We start from the raw sequence: 20111 nt of genomic DNA, 5'->3' as shown, positions 1-20111 counted from the left end.
GATGTCAGTGAATTCTGCTCCGTTACAATAACAACAATTCAAGTTTCTGAGGCTGTGGTTTCATCGAAGGGTTAAATGGGCCATATATACTCAAAAAATTGAAATAAAATAGGACGAAATGGAAGAAAAACTTTTGACCTGCATTTAACTTTCGCGTAACAGCGGCAGACTGCGCCCCCTGGAGTCCCAGCATCTGTATGTGCCCGGAAAGAGAGGGAAACAGCTGGAGGTTTCAGCTGTCACCGTCTGTGTCCCTCAGTCAGGGCGTTGCAAGCTTTACCAAACAGGAGGGAGCCAGGCCAAGTTGTCCTTTTCTCATTATTTGGCGGACTAATGTTTAACCTGTCGTAGATATGGATTTCGACGCTTTATTTAACGAGAATACATTTCAGTTCTCGGATTTCCAAGAGTTCACGGTAAGTTGTTGAGCTAACACCACGCTAGCTAAGGCTAGGCGCTTTAGCTAGCGTTAGCTGACTTATGCGAGTAAACTTTGAAGCTCCTGTCCCAAAATATTGGCCGAGTAGGCGAAGACAGATGCTTTACTCTTCTGTGTGATACGTATTCACCTGTACAAATAGTCTTACCATGTGTAAATCTTAAAAACCTTAAGGTAAGCAAGCATCCGTTGATAGCATAATGCTAGTGGTAGCTGTTATTTTAGACTTCCGCCGACGAGCTGCGGGCCAGCCCAAGCCTAGCAGCAGTTATGGTAAACAAGAGCTACTCTCTGCTGTTAGCATTTTAGCATTGGTTTAAATATGCTAAGCTTGTTTTTTTAATTTTTTGTATCATTTTTAATTGTTTTATTTTTCTTTGTTGATATCGCCTAGCAGCTTAAGTTCACCCAACAGTTTCCATAATAGTCAAGCTAATATACCTAATTTGGGATTTTGTGTTTCGTATAGTTTCTTCCTGGACACCAGAAATTGACCGAAAGAGTGAGAAAGCGATTATATTATGGCCTGGACAATGATGTTTCTTTAGATGCCCTTTCCTGCCCTGTTACAGGTAAGCAAAGCGTCTACTGTCACTTAAAGCTTTAGCCAAATTTATTATACATATAAAGTTTTTGGCTCTGCTTTAGAAGTAATCTGTTCCGGATGAATTCTTCTTTCTGACTTATTATAAGACAGTTAAATGTTGTTGTTAATATTATTTCAGGTGCTTAAAGCATAGTTTGTATATTAAACAATGTCTTTTTTTAAATGATCAGAACCACTGATAAAAGAGGGTTATAAAAATCACACTTGGAGCCCGCTTTCTTTTTGACTTTTTCTGACTTTCTGCTTTCAGATATTGCCGTCGAAATCTTCCAAAAGTCTGCCCCAAGCCCAATACGAAAGCTCCAGAAGAAGTATGCTGCCCATGTTGCCAGGTTTGTGCTGTACTAAGTAAAGGTAGACAGATATTATTCATTCTTTTAGAAATGGGCGATTGTCCCTAAATCATGTCCCTAAAACAATTTGTTTTTGTTTCAGGGAGGCCTGCATTTCTCCGTGTGCCATGATGCTGGCTCTTGTTTACATAGAAAGGCTTAGACATAGAAACCCTGAATACCTCCAAAAGATCTCCTCCTCTGACCTCTTCTTGATCTCCATGGTATGTTTTTAGGGTTCAGATGTCATTCTAAGTGAGATTTTGTTATGATTTATTATTTTTTTAAGCCAGCATAATGTCGAGATAGTGCCATGAAATACTGTAAACTTTTATTCATGCTTTAGATGGTTGCCAGCAAGTACCTGTATGATGAAGGTGAAGAAGAGGAGGTGTTCAATGATGAATGGGGAGCAGCTGGGAAGTTGGATGTCAAAACTGTCAACAACCTGGAGATGAACTTCTTGAACGCCATTGTAAGTGATTGTGTGTGCGTGTGTAAATAAGGTGTGCCTGCACGAACATTTGCTTCAAATGATGTGTCCAAACCTTCCTGTCATATCTTCAAGGAGTGGAGCCTCTTCGCTGACCCGAATGACTTCTTTGATTTACTAAGTCAACTGGAGACCAGGTTTGTTGTAACTCAACACTAAAATCCAGCATTTACAAGAATTTACATTTAGCCTACAAAACACAACAGGATTGATTAAAGCCTTTCATTTCAAATATATCTGTTTGTGATGTGTATTTCCAGCATTGCAGAGCGGCAGGGGATGAAACGCGGCTGGTTCAGCTACACTGACCTCTGTGTGCTGCTAGAGCACTCTGTATGGAGTCAAGCCCTCACAGCCATCTACCAGCACTTTACTAAGGTAGGAAGAGGACACATATTTTTACAACGTTAATATTTAGCCTTTATATTTAAGTGCTTTTTTAATTGATCCATTTTATAGTTTTACAACCAAGCAAAGTGCACAAAGTATTGAAGGAGACCTTTTATGCCCATTTCCAGTTCCATATTTTCTCTTCCTCGAAGGGAAGGAAGTACATATTAGGATCAGTTTGTTTGTTTGTCTGTCCCGGTTGTTTTTTTTTCCCCAAGGTCAACTTTAATATAACGCATTACTCATTATGGTTTCTCTGAGCTGTTTTTTCCCCCCAAAGTTAAAGGGCATGGAGAGAGCTCTTTAACACACTTTTTATTTTTTCAATACAATGCCCTGCGATGTCACAATGATCCCATAACAGGCTGACGTATTACAATAAAAACATCATAAAACATCAAAGTTTTAGTATAGCCCTTGCTCTTTAGGGGGCAAAAGCTATTTGGATATTTTTTACCTTCTTATGGGCCATCATGTGGGCACTCAGTCAATTTCTTGTCTGAAATAAGCCATCAGTTTGCTGTCCCTTAAATCCACTCTTTGTCTGATTGGCTGCACCTCTCAAACAAATGGTTTGAAGAAAAGGTAGGTGGGGCTTCGTTGAGCTGTGTGCCTGAGCTGACGAATATCTTTCTTTGCCATCGTAGACATCCAAGAGTACCGTCTCTTTTGGTTCATAGTGAATATACATAGGTTGACCTCATTATTTAAACTTTGAGCCTATTAAATATCAGCGTTCTTCATTGTAGCAGTGTATATGTGACAGAAAATAAAGAAAACATAATGGGTTTTCCTTAATGCAGTTCTGCGTTTCATCATAAGACTTCATCTCAATTCATTTTCAGGTATCCTGTATGCTTGGCCTGGTCTATCTAACCAGTGTGGCTGGCCTTATTGCCACCAGTGCTGTGATTCACCAGCTCAGTCTCTCTAGAGGAGGCCAGTCTCTTCTTCCACCAGATGAGATCAGCCTGACCCACTTTTTGGCTTCCAACCTGAGTCCAGAAACCTCTTCCTCAGCCCGCCGCCTCCCTTGTTGTGTTCTGGCCAACAAGAGTGTTAACCGTCAGACTGGCTCACCTGGAAGCAGGCAACACCACAGTCAAAGGCCTCCATTATCTTCCACACAAACATCTGTATTGTGTCTCTGGGGTTCCCTGCTTGCCTCGATGGGTCATATACATCCTGAAACGAAACCTGATGTGGAAGCCTCCCAGACCTGGTCTCCTGTGTCCTTCATCTGTCCTGGCTGTCTCGCAACACTCCCTCCTCTTGCTTGCGGGCTTCGAAACACCTCATCAGTCCTCCCTCACAGCCCCTTTGAAAACCATCAGCCTCATTTGTCGTGGTTCTCCTCCAGCCTCCTCGGTGCTACCAAGCCAAGTGTGGACTCTCATCTAGATATTTTTCCTCCTGTACAGCTGCGACCTTGCCACCCAAAGTCTATGCTGCCAGTTGACAAAGTCCAAGCTCTGCTTATGCCTGGCTAGAAATGGCAGAGCTTTTCATCCTGTAGTAATGGACTCTGGAAATGAAACCAGCATTGTTTTTGTCACTCATCTACTGCTTCAAGGCTTGTTTTTTTTTGTTTTTGTTTTTTTTTTTTTACATTTCCAGATCTAGAATACAGGAGAAAAGACGAGAGGAGTTGGGCACTTTTCCAAGAGGTTCACAGGGAGGAAATTTCTATATAGTTAAATACTGCAGGGTAAATTTGATTCAATTCAAATACCACAATGCTTGATTAATCACAAGTGTTGTAAAGTTTGGTTCATTTAATTCTCTGCAGCAACTAAATTCACATTATCACCCTTCTGTTTTAAGAGTTCGCCACTGTCGCTTGCTGTTGTAGGGCTTTTGAATTGAATGTGTTCCGAGTTGCTGTGTCACAGCGGTAATTTTTAAAGTGGACATGAACCACTATATGTGTAAAGGCTAATTTACATGATGGAGTCCTGCTCTCAACAACTGACATGGATGTAATACTGTCTGTTAAGCTGGATTTACGAATTAAGTGAAGTTAAAGTTTATAAAACATGTTTAGCGCCATCTTGTGTCAATATAGACCGTGATATCGTCGGGTTGGTTGCAATAAAAAAGACTTACATTAGTTTATGTTAGTTGACTAATAACTGAACCAATAACTCAGGGGAAAACAGGGTCACTAAAACTAAAAATCGGTTTGGGGGGTTACTTTTGTGCTGCCACTGGCTGCAACAATGAGTTTCATGCTAACAAATCGACTCCACTGTCACTCTCTGTCTCTTAAGCAGTAAGTGGTTTTAGGTAGTTTGGCTAGCTGCACGCAAAACAGGAAACTCCACCTGTTAGTCGTTATGTTTTGGTTTCTGATGCATTTTATAAATGAGAACAGTGTGGAGGAGAGCCTGTTTGAATCACCAGACTGACAAACTGGAGTCCAACACAACAGCTTTTTCTCACCAAGCTGTGCAATCAGCTGACAAAGCAGATGTTTGCAAGATGTGATCAGCGCTGTTTTATCTAATAAAATGTCCTGTCTTTTCCCAAGCACAGTTAAACAGTTTATATCACAGGTTACATCCACATTACAATCTCCTTCACTTACTTTTCCTCACTTGTAAGATTTTAAAAAATGCATAAAATAACGCTGATCACATCAGCTGATTGTGCAGCTTGGTACACACGACCAGACGAGGAAAAATCAGAGTTTCTGACTTCCGGTCGTCGGTCTGCTGAAACACCCTCCAGCTGACTCAAACAGGCTCTCCTCCACACTATTCTCGTTTATAAAGAGCTTTAAAAACCTGCCCTTACAGCTAGCAGGTGGATTTTCCCATTCGGTGCAGCTAGCCAAACAACAACGAGCCATTTACATCTTAAGAGATGGAGAGTTAAAGTAGAAAGTATAGCCTCATTTCTAACATAAATCTCATTGTTACAGCCAGGGGCAGCACAAAAGTGATCCCCTTAAACTGATTTTTATTTTAAGTGTCCTTATTTTCCCCTGAATTACTGTTTCTGTTACCAGTTAGCTTACATGAACTACAGTGACACAACGTTCTGTACTCACACAAGATGGCGCTAAACATATTCTAAAAACTTTCAATTTGGGCACTTTTTTTTTAAAGCCAGTTTCACAGACAGAGTTAAATCTACGTCAGTTTTTGAGAGCAGGGCTCAATGGTGTAAATTAGCTTTTATATATGTAGTGTTTCATGTCCACGTTAAGCTGTTCACATTTGGCAGGTTAATGAATGTGTGTGGTGGTTACCAAGCATATATGAAAGTTGAAAGTTTCATAGTAAGTTGTTTTATTTTTTTAATGAAGAAGGGACTTAAACCAGGCTAAATTTTCTTATTCATATTCGTTTCGTGTAGCCATATACCTTTCTTTGATGCAGCTTGAGGATTGCAATAGACACTGGTCATTCACATACACATACTGTTGGCACTGATAGCTAGTTATAAAATCCGGTTGTCTTCTAGGTTTGAGAACGTTCCACATCATGGAAGAGAAATGGTTGGACAGGAGACCAGACAGTTGAAACCGTGTCTTTGTGTTAATGTCACATGCCACACCGTTTCCACATATTCTGGTTATGGTGGCTGATTTTTGTCTTTTTTCTGTTTTACCAGATGTGATATGGCAACAAAATATAATACTTACGTCACTTTCCTGTAACAGGGTCTTAGCCAGGTGGAACACTTTTGTAAAGGATGTGTTCCTGTGATTTCATGCAGTCTCTAGCTTTTTTTTTGTTTGCATGTAATGTCTTAAAGGAAAATGTCAACCTTCCTTTGTTGCGGGAGATTTGCACTTTTTGGCTCCATTTTCATTGATGTAGAACATCATCTTGCATTGTTACTGCATTATTGTCATGTTTTCAACACCAGAGGGGAAATGGTTATTTTTATCTACACCGCTACAAATCTACATTTCCTTTGTAATTGAACCTTTAACAAATTGATCTGAATTTTGAATTTGATACACTTTGGATCGTGAACCCCTTAAATTTTGTACATGTTATAAAATGCAAATAATGTAAAATGTGTAGCAAAAAAAAGAATAAAGACCGCATTTGTTTGAGATACTTTGTATATAATTCTGTGTCAACATACAATGAAGCCACGCTGAATCTCAGTAAATGTGAAACAGTATGTTTGTTGTATGTTTGAACTTTTAACCTTTAAATGAGAGAAAACAGACTAAACCACTTCTGACCAATGTCCCAAGCATTAAATAAGGGCACCAAACTCAAGGAATTAACAAATGTTGTATCTAGACATAACAGACAACTTGAGTCACTTTGTTTGCAGCCTACTGCAAAAACACACTATTTATTCCCATTTCTTCTTACAGATATTAAATAGGGGTGCAACGATATTCGTATCGATATTGAACCGTTCGATACAGTGCTTTCGGTTCAGTACGCATATGTATCGAACAATACAACATTTGTGATTTCTTTTATCAATTTTCCTTCTGACGATGCTGTCTGTGTTGAGCGCTCAGTGAATCTGTGTTCGACTACTCCGCCTAGGCTGCACTGTCGAGCGCAGATCCACTGAGCGCTCAACACAGACAGCATAGTCAGAAGGAAGAGCGCAGGGCAAGCTAGCGAGACAGAAGTTAAGCTCTACTTGCAACAGGCAAATTGAACGTCATTCAGATCTGGCGTTTGGAATTATTTTGGTTTTCATGTGACGTATGACCCTGAAGGTAAGCGAGTCATGGACTAAAGTAAAACAGTATGTTGGATGTGCCATGCAATGCTCAATTACATTGGTGTGAACTAGTGTGTTAGCGCAGTTAGCTCGTTAACGTGTTGGCCGTCTAGCCCCATGCACGGAGTGATCGGTGGTAGCTCGTTAACGGAGATTTGCTGTGTTGTGGCGTTAAGGTCATTTCAACGAGATTAACCTGAAAGCACTAGTGGGAACACAACGAATATGACTGCACATTTACGCCGACATCATCCTAGTGCAAAGACAAGTGGAAGCAGACAAAAAAAAGCAAGCATGCTACTAACTTTAGCCGAGTCATTTAGACAGCTGTTAGCACATGATTCTCCTTATGCTGCTGAGAATATAGCCCAGAAGAAGCGGATAGTATAGCTTTTATTTTGGAAAGAGCCATTTCTCTGTAATAAACTCTCTTTTCCAAAGATGAGTGATTCCTCAATCAGATACAGGGCTTGCAATATCGCTAGCCCGACGTCCTGGAGCTAGCGATTTTTTTCAGTCGGGCTACCAAAATCTATCTCTTCCCTGCCCGTCGGGCTATCCGGTTGTTCAGTCTGACGTCACTAGCCGTGTCTGGGTCTAAACTCCGCTGCAGGTCCACATATCAAACGATCACTATGGCATTACTGAGAGTTGAAAAACTGTCTAAAGTCTTTCATCTTTAATAAAATGATCAGCGTTCTGCTCTACCAGGTGTAAGAATTGAGTTTAACATCCAGGCATCCATGAAAACGGAATTTATGACATTTAACGGAGTTAGAAGTTAGCAGGGAGTTAGCTCGCTAGCTTCTATCTAAATACAATATAGCATGTCCTGACTGCAGGGTTTTGGAAACAAATTAAAACGTACAGCTCTGCTATCACTTCCAACATAAATGAAGACAGAAAACTAAACAGCAGTGACGTTTGTAGGGTTACTGAAGTTGGGCTAGCTGGTATATAATGATGTGCTAGGTGACCGCTAGCGACACAGCTATGTTAGCATAATATAAACAAGCTAACTTTTTTTCCACTCGATAAAAGTTACCGTGAGTGTTCTCGGTGGTCAGGAACAAATGTAATCGCATGGCAGGATGCTGTAAAAGGACCAAACTTCAGCCAGGAGAACAACTGAGATAATCCATCCACAATACGAGGTTAGTCATTCATATACTGCTGCATAGGCTGGGCTGTAGTTACATCCTAAGGTTTTAAAGACTGAGCTTAAATAAATGATTAGCGGTAATAAAAGCCGAGGGAGGTCAACAGGGATCACTGACTGTTTTAGGAGCTTTTTGAGATCAAATAGAAGAAAATACATAACATTAAACATGTTAACAACACAAAAGCCATATTAAACGCAGACTACTTTAGACCCGGAAGTAGGATTCGTCGCGTCATCACTGAACAACCGGATTGTAGGAAAAATATATGTCAATGCTTTTGCATTCTTTCAGAAATGTAGCTGGGTAATTATGTCATTGGCATCGGTGAGCCACTGTCAATATGTGACATATTGAAGTCGCGTTTGAATTTGCGCTTGTTTTTTTGCTTTCACTTTGCAATCGTGCGAACTGTGTATAGAGAGCGACAGCACTGATCTGTGAGTGATGATAATTTGTGCACCAATTCCTCTGACATCGTCTTATTAATCGTTAGCTTACTATGCAAACATGACAAGTGAAATCTCCCGCAGCAAGCTTAAACATGTGAGAGGTTGATCGCGCAGAGAATCGCTGAGCTTATGTGAGTGAGCGTGTAAAAGCATTTCAGTTCTGCTGAGCCAAATAAGACTGGTGTCAAGCCAGCCTCCAATTCGAGACTTGCAGTCAAGCCAGCCTCCAGTTTGTTTTACGTTCCCTGTGTATTCAAAGTATTACGGGAATGGATGTGGAAACCGGATTTCAAAATAAAAGCCAACTTCGAGTGAATTAACAGATATGTTAAGAACATAATAACATATAATTTAGGCTTCTTTTTTTTTTACAAACTCTAATGTTAGATCTATATGACACAGCCTTGTACCCTAATTGTGCCCTGTCACTATCAAGGCCATCTTATTTTGGATTTCAAAGTAAAAGCCCTGTGAATCTTCATTTTTGAACTACTCTTTCAATGACTTAATAATGCTCTTAAAAGCAAAAGTCGTATTTCCAAATACTATTTGAACTTTATATCAACACTTTCCAACCACAGTCTTTTTACAGTGATACCATATCAATATCAAGTCAGTCTGATTTTGCCTTTCATAGTAATGGCCCTTTGAAATTGTCCATAATTGACTTAATCTTCTAACGATTCAAAATGCTCTAAAATGAAAAATTCTTGTTTCCACAGGGTAATTCCACCTTAGATCAACAGTATACAGCCCCACAGTGATACCATATCAATATCAAGTCATTCTGATTATGCCTTCCAAAATAAAAGCCTTTTTAAATTGTCCACAATTGACCTAACTTTCAGTGATTTCAAAATGCTCTAAAATGGAAATTTCCTGTTTCCACAGGATAATTCCACTCCAGATCAACAGTATACAGCCCCACAGTGATACCATATTAATATCAAGTCATTCTGATTATGCCTTCCAAAATAAAAGACTTTTCAAATTGCCAAGATACGACCTACTCTTTTAAAGATTTCAAAATGCTCTAAAAGTGAAAATTGCTGTTTTCACAGGATAATTTCACTTTAGGTCAACAGTATACAACCTCACGATGTTACCATATCAATTTCAAGTCATTCTGATTATGCCTTCCAAAATAATGGCCTGTTGAAAATGCCAATAACTTACCTAACTTTCAGTGATTTCGGAATGCTCTAAAAAGGAAATTTTCTGTTTCCACAGAATAATTTCACTTTAAATCAACAGTATACAACCCCACAGAGATACGATGTTAAGATCAAGTCACTCTGATTTTGCCTTCCACAATAATAGTATTTTCAAATTGCCCGTAGACGACCTACTCGTTTAACGATTTCAAAATGCTCTTAAATTGAAAGATGCTGTTTCCACAGGATAATTCCACTTTAGATCAACAGTATCCAACCCGACAGTAAAACCATGTAAATTTCATGTTGGTCTGATTTCGCCTTTCAAATTAATGGCCCGTCGAATTTGTCCATATGTGATATACTCTTTCAATTATTTCAGAATGTTTTAAAAATGAAAATTGCTGTTTCAACACATATTGGGTTTTCATTTTGAAAAGCAAAATCAGACTCAATTGATTATGACAGAATTGAATCATAAAGATGATGTAAAAGGAAGCTGAAATTGCCACTAGGTTGTAATTGATAGTACGTTTATATTTTAAGTCTGTGGAAAGATGTCATTCTAAATAAAGAAATTACAAAACAGCTTGCAAACCAACCATGACATCTTTCCACAGACTTAAAATATAAACGTACTATCAATTACAACCTAGTGGCAATTTCAGCTTCCTTTTACATCATCTTTATGATTCAATTCTGTCATAATCAATTGAGTCTGATTTTGCTTTTCAAAATGAAAACCCAATATGTGTTGAAACAGCAATTTTCATTTTTAAAACATTCTGAAATAATTGAAAGAGTATATCACATATGGACAAATTCGACGGGCCATTAATTTGAAAGGCGAAATCAGACCAACATGAAATTTACATGGTTTTACTGTCGGGTTGGATACTGTTGATCTAAAGTGGAATTATCCTGTGGAAACAGCATCTTTCAATTTAAGAGCATTTTGAAATTGTTCCAGGATCAAGTCAGATATGGGCATTTTGAAAATGCTTTTATTTTTGAAAGCAAAATCAGAATGACTTGATATTGATGTGGTAACATCGTGAGGTTGTATACTGTTGACCTAAAGTGAAATTATCCTGTGGAAACAGCAATTTTCACTTTTAGAGCATTTTGAAATCTTTAAAAGAGTAGGTCGTATCTTGGCAATTTGAAAAGGCTTTTATTTTGGAAGGCATAATCAGAATGACTTGATATTAATATGGTATCACTGTGGGGCTGTATACTGTTGATCTGGAGTGGAATTACCCTGTGGAAACAGGAAATTTCCATTTTAGAGCATTTTGAAATCACTGAAAGTTAGGTCAATTGTGGACAATTTGAAAAGGCTTTTACTTTGGAAGGCAAAATCAGAATGACTTGATATTAATATGGTATCACTGTGGGGCTGTATACTGTTGATCTAAGGTGGAATTACCCTGTGGAAACAGGAAATTTCCATTTTAGAGCATTTTGAAATCACTGAAAGTTAGGTCAATTATGGACAATTTAAAAAGTCTTTTATTTTGGAAGGCATAATCAGAATGACTTGATATTAATATGGTATCACTGTGGGGCTGTATACTGTTGATCTGGAGTGGAATTACCCTGTGGAAACAGGAAATTTCCATTTTAGAGCATTTTGAAATCACTGAAAGTTAGGTCAATTATGGACAATTTGAAAAGGCTTTTACTTTGGAAGGCAAAATCAGAATGACTTGATATTAATATGGTATCACTGTGGGGCTGTATACTGTTGATCTAAGGTGGAATTACCCTGTGGAAACAGGAAATTTCCATTTTAGAGCATTTTGAAATCACTGAAAGTTAGGTCAATTATGGACAATTTAAAAAGTCTTTTATTTTGGAAGGCATAATCAGAATGACTTGATATTAATATGGTATCACTGTGGGGCTGTATACTGTTGATCTGGAGTGGAATTACCCTGTGGAAACAGGAAATTTCCATTTTAGAGCATTTTGAAATCACTGAAAGTTAGGTCAATTATGGACAATTTAAAAAGGCTTTTATTTTGGAAGGCAAAATCAGAATGACTTGATATTAATATGGTATCACTGTGGGGCTGTATACTGTTGATCTAAAGTGGAATTACCCTGTGGAAACAGGAAATTTCCATTTTAGAGCATTTTGAAATCACTGAAAGTTAGGTCAATTATGGACAATTTAAAAAGGCTTTTACTTTGGAAGGCATAATCAGAATGACTTGATATTGATATGGTATCACTGTGGGGCTGTATACTGTTGATCTAAGGTGGAATTACCCTGTGGAAACAGGAATTTTCCATTTTAGAGCATTTTGAAATTGTTCCAGGATCAAGTCAGATATGGGCATTTTGAAAATGCTTTTATTTTTGAAAGCAAAATCAGAATGACTTGATATTGATGTGGTAACATCGTGAGGTTGTATACTGTTGACCTAAAGTGAAATTATCCTGTGGAAACAGCAATTTTCACTTTTAGAGCATTTTGAAATCTTTAAAAGAGTAGGTCGTATCTTGGCAATTTGAAAAGTCTTTTATTTTGGAAGGCATAATCAGAATGACTTGATATTGATATGGTAACATCGTGAGGTTGTATACTGTTGAACTAAAGTGAAATTATCCTGTGGAAACAGCAAAATTCTGTTTAAGAACATTTTGAAATCGTCAAAAAAGTAGGCCGTATATGCTCAATTTGAAAGGGCATTTATTTTGGAAGGCATAATCAGAATGACTTGATATTGATATGGTATCACTGTGGGGCTGTATACTGTTGATCTAAAGTGGAATTACCCTGTGGAAACAGGAATGTGCCATTTTAGAGCATTTTGAAATCACTGAAAGTTAGGTCAATTATGGACAATTTAAAAAGGCTTTTATTTTGGAAGGCATAATCAGAATGACTTGATATTGATATGGTATCACTGTGGGGCTGTATACTGTTGATCTAAAGTGGAATTACCCTGTGGAAACAGGAATGTGCCATTTTAGAGCATTTTGAAATCACTGAAAGTTAGGTCAATTATGGACAATTTAAAAAGGCTTTTATTTTGGAAGGCATAATCAGAATGACTTGATATTGATATGGTATCACTGTGGGGCTGTATACTGTTGATCTAAAGTGGAATTACCCTGTGGAAACAGGAATGTGCCATTTTAGAGCATTTTGAAATTGTTCCAGGAGCAACTCAGATATGGGCAGTTTGAAAATGCTTTTATTTTTTAAAGCAATATCAGAATGTTTTGATATTGATATGGTAACATCGTGAGGTTGTATACTGTTGATCTGGAGTGGAATTACCCTGTGGAAACAGGAAATTTCCATTTTAAAACATTTTGAAATCACTGAAAGTTAGGTCAATTATGGACAATTTAAAAAGGCTTTTATTTTGGAAGGCATAATCAGAATGACTTGATATTGATATGGTATCACTGTGGGGCTGTATACTGTTGATCTAAGGTGGAATTACCCTGTGGAAACAAGAATTTTTCATTTTAGAGCATTTTGAATCGTTAGAAGATTAAGTCAATTATGGACAATTTCAAAGGGCCATTACTATGAAAGGCAAAATCAGACTGACTTGATATTGATATGGTATCACTGTAAAAAGACTGTGGTTGGAAAGTGTTGATATAAAGTTCAAATAGTATTTGGAAATACGACTTTTGCTTTTAAGAGCATTATTAAGTCATTGAAAGAGTAGTTCAAAAATGAAGATTCACAGGGCTTTTACTTTGAAATCCAAAATAAGATGGCCTTGATAGTGACAGGGCACAATTAGGGTACAAGGCTGTGTCATATAGATCTAACATTAGAGTTTGTAAAAAAAAAAAAGCCTAAATTATATGTTATTATGTTCTTAACATATCTGTTAATTCACTCGAAGTTGGCTTTTATTTTGAAATCCGGTTTCCACATCCATTCCCGTAATACTTTGAATACACAGGGAACGTAAAACAAACTGGAGGCTGGCTTGACTGCAAGTCTCGAATTGGAGGCTGGCTTGACACAAGTCAAATAAGACAGGTCAGGGTGAAGAAGTGACAGCCAAAGAAAAGCTTACCACAAAACGGAGAAGTTATGACAAATCAGACTATAAGGCAAAAAGAAAGTGCAGCTTTATGGTTTCATGGACAAAAGAATTTCTGTGGCTGCGATATGACGAGCTAAATAACCAGGGCTGCACATAAGTGGTCCGCAGGTGCGCATTCGCTGTCAAAATAAAAAACACGCACAAGGGTTAGGGTTAAATTTAAAAACTGTAAATATATTTATTAAAAAAAAAAAAAAAAAAAAAAAAAATGACAAAGGATGAACTGAAGCTCTGCCATCACGTAATATCGCATACTGCTGTTTCTGATGTCATTTACAAAAAAAAAAAAAAAAAAAAAAAAAAAAAAAAAAAAAAAATTTAAAAACTGTACTTTTGAGTTAAAATATATATTTATAATTTTAATAAATGACAAATTAAAAATGCATGAACATTTTTTGTATCGAAAAAATATCGAACCGTGACACCAAAGTATCGAACCGAACCGAACCGTGAATTTTGTGTATCGTTGCACCCCTAGTATTAAATGGTATTTTGGGGTAATTCCCAAAGAGCTCTTACCTGAAATGTCTTGGCAGGGGGTGCAGTGTATCCTTAAAAATTTGAGGAAACTTGACAAGTGAAGGGGAACAAATTTGATTTTTCAATTATTTATTTATTTTTTGTTCAACTCATCCTCAGTATTTATGGAGGAGGTCAGGAAAGAGGTATAACAGTTAGTATCTATAGCCATGTGCAGAACACTCTGTCATGGTTTGGGGCTGCATTACAGCCAGTGGTGTTGGATATGTGGTGAAAATTGATGGAACATATTTTAATCCACCGTGCAATACCATCTGAAAAGTGTCTGATTGGCAGTGGGTTCATTTATCACAAACACACTGCCAATGCAGTAAAAGCGTACCTGGGTAGGAAAACACACGGATAAATTCGCCTACCTAGACCTCGGACCTCAACATTATTGAAGCAGCGTGGGATCATGTTGACAGAGAACAGAAGAAAAGGCAGAAACAATCAAAGAAGAGTTTTGAATGTCCTTCAAGAATCCTGGTGAATTATTCCTGAACACTACATAAAGACATGACAAGAACGCTGCCTAAGAGAGTTCAGACTGAATAAACGGTAGTCTAATACTGACCAAATATTGACTTTCGAGCTTCTTAGAATTGTACAAACTATTTTTGCCTTATATTCTGTATTTCCATATATATATATATATAAGTATGTTTGTATATCACACTTTCCTGGCAAAATATGAAGAAATGAGGGTTTATGGGATTGCACTAAGTGATCCCATAACAGTTGAAAAGCTATTCCATGTTTTTAAGGGCCAGGATAAACGTTTTGGATGAGCATTTTTACAGAGGGGGAAAACAGATGTCTGGTTTTGGTTGAATATGGGATGTCCCTCCCCCCTGACTCTATGCCAAACTTCTCTTACCCCTCCCCTACACTCCTGGCTCGACACATACCATTTGAGAACTCCTAATATAGACCCAGCTGCTTTGTAGAAAAGGCTAACAAACGGTCTCAGTTTCCTGCTTTGAAAACCACTTTTTCATGGACACAAGACAGAGTCATGGAGCCTCGTTCACAGGTGAAATGTATATGATTGGGGGTGTCTGGGGGGTTGATAATATTTTTGAAACCAAGGAAATGAGTAGCCATGGGGATTTTGTTGACAGTGATATATGTTATAGGTGTCATTCCCAGAAAAGAAGCAGGAAATACAGAGTCAAGGTACAATGCCTGGCAGTTGTCTGGGTTTGGATCTGTGCATGGAAATGTGCATATGTGTATTTGCATTTGTTGGCTTTGTGCTGTTAGCACTTTCCTTCGTTTTATAGCTGTGTGTGTGCACGCATGAATATGTCCTCGTCTATAACTGCTGAACCCTGTTCAAACAGTGTGTTGTGACCAGCTGGTGTATTTTCTCCTAGAGGCTGATGCCACAGTCTACATGAAATTCATGAAAAGTCACCGCTGTTATGATGCCATTCCAACCAGCTGTAAACTGGTCATATTTGATACCACACTACAAGTGAGCCTGAAGCTTTTCCATGAGCTGTTGCACATCTAGACTTTCATATTGAATTGTCACAGAGTAGTGTTATTTACCTGTAAAACATCACTGACTGAAAAATCTTTAACCCCAAAAGGTGAAAAAAGCCTTTTATGCACTGGTGGCAAATGGCTTGAGGGCTGCACCACTATGGGACAGCAAGCTGCAGAGATTTGTGGGTAAGATGACGGATTAATGGGACAGATATGGTAGACTGGGCTCACTCACTGGTAATAATGGGAATGTGAATCCTCCTCTGCCACAGGTATGCTGACTATTACAGATTTCATCAACATCCTTCACTGCTATTACAAGTCCCCCATGGTGAGCACTAAATTCCCACAGTTTGAAGCCACTCAGGTTGGACGCCCCTACTGTAGAGTTAAACAAAGGACTCGGGGCTACAATCAGCCCAGGAAAAACTCCAATCTGGCCCACTGGACGTTTTAGAAACATGTGAAAGAGGGCATACATTTCTGACTTTTAACTTTCGTAAATTTTACAACTTGTCCTACGGATAAAGACCTCCCGCACAGCCATTCATACTACACCCATGTGACAGATAAACTATTAAATGACAGAAAAGTTCCTATTTTCTTGCTAGCAACTATAAAAATGCCTGTCGTCTTTGTTTTTTTTAAGGTTCAGATGTATGAGCTTGAGAGCCACAAGATAGAAACATGGAGAGGTGATTCCCTTCGAAGTAAATATGCAAGCAGGAATGAATGGCATCATCTGTGCCCAGAGGTCTATGAAATTCATCTGAGCCGTTTTTCTCCTCTTCTGTTTAGATGTTTATTTGCAGTATTCCAATAACTTCCTCATTAGTATCTCTCCAGAGGCCAGGTGAGTGGACACAACACTCTGAGGCACCTCTGTTTCAAATTCCAGTTGGCAGGCATTCCTCTTCTTATCTCTTCTCCATCCAGCCTCTTCGAAGCCATCTATTCCTTACTCAGATACAAAATCCACAGGCTGCCCGTAATCGATCCAGAGTCTGGGAATGTCCTGCACATTCTGACCCACAAAAGAATCCTCAAGTTCCTCCATATATTTGTGAGCAAAAGCTTTAGTTATGATGTTTTTTGTAGCCTTGAGTACCATGATACTTTGTTTTTCAAATATGGGTGTTTGGATTTTTTTAGGGGAAAAAACCTCCCAAGCCTGCATTCACAAAGAGGCCGATCCAGGAACTTGGGATAGGAACTTTCAGGAACATCGCCACTGTCCAGCAAACTGCATCGCTTTATGATGCCCTCTCTATATTTGTGGAGAGGCGGGTGTCTGCGCTGCCAGTGGTGGATGAACAAGGTACATTATACTCAGCTGTCGCTGTCACCATGTATATATTCTACAAAACCACAAGAGTAGCTCTGCACGATTCACTGGTCACAATAATGCTTATCTGCCTTATATTGAGATGGTGCCGTTGTCATTACCACTGCTGCCTCACAGCCAGAAGGTCTTAGGTTTGAAGTGAGCAGTCAGCCAGAGGCATTTCTGTTTGGAGTTTGCATGCTTTCCCTGTGCTTCCCACAATCCAAAGATAGATTGATGCTTCTGATTGCCTGCCCCTTGTAAACAATAGCTTGAACAGCAGATGGGTAAGTCCTGAGGGACATCCACTGTATATGATGTCATACCGTGAAGAAAAACCTACTGGAAAGAATAATTTACGCCAGTCTGAAGCCTGAGCTTTTGGCTCACAGTGATCACTTGTATATACACTTATCAAGGCTGACTGTGTGTTGGACCCAAATGAAGGACTTGGAAACTACGTTTACTCTAAGAAACAGCTTTACTGCAGAACTTAAACTGAGTACAAAATAATCCAGATCAAAACCAACCACTACAAACCTTCAAGGAAGTGTGCAAGGGAGGACACAATGACCAGCAGGAAACCGAGGACTTAAATACTCACCAGGTAATTAGGAAGATGGGGAAACACCAGGGAAGACAGCCGCAACAAATCAGGATAACAAAGCAGGGGAATTAAAACAATATGAAGCACACAAAACACTATCAAAATAAACGCGGGCACACACAGAGAGACCCATAGGAACTTGACAAAGAGACAGAAGATAAACAAACATGGAGATAAGGTAGAAGGAACAAAATGGAAATACAAAAGAGGAAATCAGAAAGCCAGGGAGACGGAACACAGAGTGACAAGGCAGACCCAGGGACATGCCGGAGGAACAGGAAGGGAGCACAAAGCACGATAACAAAACATTGCGTAACCTAGAAGAACAAGAAGATAAACAGAGACTAAACAGATGGTATAATAATTTCCAAAGGAAAATATTGACTATACCAATATCCAAAACAGCTCGATTAAAACATAAGTGATCCTCACCAAGAACACAAAGCCCTGGATCCAAGACCCAGGGACCATGACACCCCCCTCATTTGACACTTTGGCCATGCTTTAATGTGTATCCACCACTGAAACAGTGTACACATGACAGAAAAAAACTATAACAATAAAGACTGTTAGACTTGTAACCCGGTTATTACATTGTCAAACTATTTGTTTTCCCAGGCAAAGTGGTGGCACTCTACTCAAGATTTGATGTCATTGTAAGTACAAATCTAACGTGACTATATTTATCACTCCACTTATTTTCCTTAAATATCAAAGCACTGTTCACACACACACTTTCCTAGATACCGTTTTTGATCCATTGCAGAACCTAGCAGCCCAGAAGACCTACAACAATCTGGACATGACGATGCAGGAGGCTGTTGAAAAGCGGATATGTTGCGTTGAGGGAGTTATTAAGTGCTATCCATATGAAACCTTGGAAACCATTATAGACCGTATAGTTAAAGCTGAGGTAGACTTTTTTCAGCCTCTTTAAGATTTATCGTGAAATTATGAGGTCAAAGGATAATAAAAGAAAAGTCCTTTGTGCTTATCCCAGGTCCATCGGCTGGTCCTGGTGGACAGGGCTGATGTGGTGAAAGGCATCATCTCTCTGTCTGACCTGCTGCAGGCAATGGTCTTAACCCCTGCAGGTATTGATGCCCTCTTGTCCTAGCACCAGGGGAAAGAGGGCCCCCCTCCCCTCCTTTAGCACCTGTGTAGGCTTGAGTCTTGGCAGTGCACCCAGGCAGGTTGGCTCATGACCCTCTTTTGTGTTTGTGCTGTTTGACTGATGCTTTGTTTCATTTTCTACATACTCCCAAGATCAATTCTAAGTAGTGTGATTACAAATGTTCTTTTTTGTTTTACAGAAATTGGCATGTGACTGAAATGAGCCCTCATACCAGGAAGAAATAATCCCCAACTCTACTGCTGTTTATATGCTTTCTGGACCCTAATGCCTCAATGCATCTGCACAGCTCCACAACACAAAGCAGCATTTGATCAGTAAATGTTTACTGATTTTGATAACATTTCTCAATTAAATTTGTATTTAAGCTTGTTGTGTTGTCTTTTCAGTGCCTCGCCTCTAAAAAAACCCCTCAAGTATTTGGCCTTCAATTTATCTCACAGATTTTCAGTGGCAAGTCACTCCAGTTTTTGATACTTGAAAAAGCTCTGATAACTTTGTATATCCATCTCCTGCTTTGTGAGCATCAAAAGCTCTTTTTCCTCAAGTCTAATTTCCTTTGGGTTTTTTCTTAATGAAATTTTAAATCTGTTTAATCTTTATAAGCGTTGCTATTTAAAAAAGAATTCTGTCATGTGCAAATACAAATAATCTGTTTTCTAAAAACAACTAATATGAAACGAAAATAAGCACGTGCGTGAGGAAATCTTGATAAAAAAAACGTTAAATTTAATAGTTTAAAATTGTATAAAATGTTGCATAACAATCAGTATCTCTAACCACGGGGTGGTACTCTTTGGCTTTCTTTAACCCCGTCTTCTCTACACAGTAAACAAGGAAACACGTGACTCTATTTTTTCTGTTGACGGGCCGTATGATCCGTCCGCCCATCTGTGTACCCGTCTTTGCGACGGACTGGGATCGGAAGAGGAGTTACCTTCAAAATAAAATACACTCGCAGGTCACAGTCTGCACCCACACACACACACACATACACAAAACATAATCAAGTGTTTGTGCAATTGTTATAGGAAATGGAAATGCATCTGTATAACTTCAGGTATAAGTTGGCGTTTATTTATGTATTTTTTTTATTTATTTTTGCAGTTTTGCATTTTTCTATTCCGTTTAGTTAAATTTAGCTATCAGAGTTTCACGGCACGTTTCAGTATCACCTTTATTTTAGTCATTTTATTATTATTAGAATATCTTATGG

The 20111-nt window shown here is 38.6% G+C and overlaps 2 protein-coding genes across 6 annotated transcripts; both read left to right on the top strand.

Moving 5' to 3' along the window:
• Positions 1 to 220: 220 nt before the first annotated feature.
• cnppd1 (cyclin Pas1/PHO80 domain containing 1) lies at positions 221 to 6326 on the top strand. Its single transcript, XM_080879108.1, has 8 exons — positions 221 to 416; positions 909 to 1011; positions 1297 to 1378; positions 1482 to 1602; positions 1725 to 1853; positions 1947 to 2008; positions 2132 to 2249; positions 3107 to 6326. Exons 1-8 carry the CDS (start codon positions 354 to 356, stop codon positions 3749 to 3751), a joined length of 1323 nt encoding a protein of 440 aa, XP_080735234.1. The 5' UTR covers positions 221 to 353; the 3' UTR covers positions 3752 to 6326.
• Positions 6327 to 6836: 510 nt separating this feature from the next.
• prkag3a (protein kinase, AMP-activated, gamma 3a non-catalytic subunit) lies at positions 6837 to 20111 on the top strand. Of its 5 annotated transcripts, none has more exons than XM_080877781.1 (13): positions 14836 to 15374; positions 15478 to 15517; positions 15718 to 15818; positions 15937 to 16018; positions 16105 to 16163; positions 16482 to 16527; positions 16631 to 16685; positions 16769 to 16895; positions 16985 to 17150; positions 18382 to 18419; positions 18530 to 18676; positions 18764 to 18956; positions 19077 to 20111. In XM_080877781.1, exons 1-12 carry the CDS (start codon positions 15357 to 15359, stop codon positions 18878 to 18880), a joined length of 996 nt encoding a protein of 331 aa, XP_080733907.1. In that variant the 5' UTR covers positions 14836 to 15356; the 3' UTR covers positions 18881 to 18956; positions 19077 to 20111. The 5 variants fall into 5 exon arrangements, with proteins under 5 accessions (XP_080733909.1, XP_080733908.1, XP_080733907.1 ...); XM_080877779.1 differs by having other exon boundaries at positions 16482 to 16542; XM_080877780.1 differs by having other exon boundaries at positions 14837 to 15374; positions 16482 to 16542; positions 18764 to 18952.

Source organism: Rhamphochromis sp. 'chilingali', assembly GCF_963969265.1.
Source record: "Rhamphochromis sp. 'chilingali' genome assembly, chromosome: 3".
NCBI classification, from domain to species: Eukaryota; Metazoa; Chordata; class Actinopteri; order Cichliformes; family Cichlidae; genus Rhamphochromis; species Rhamphochromis sp. 'chilingali'.
Note: the sequence above shows the minus strand (reverse complement) of the source record. Positions and strands in the feature narration are given on the sequence as shown.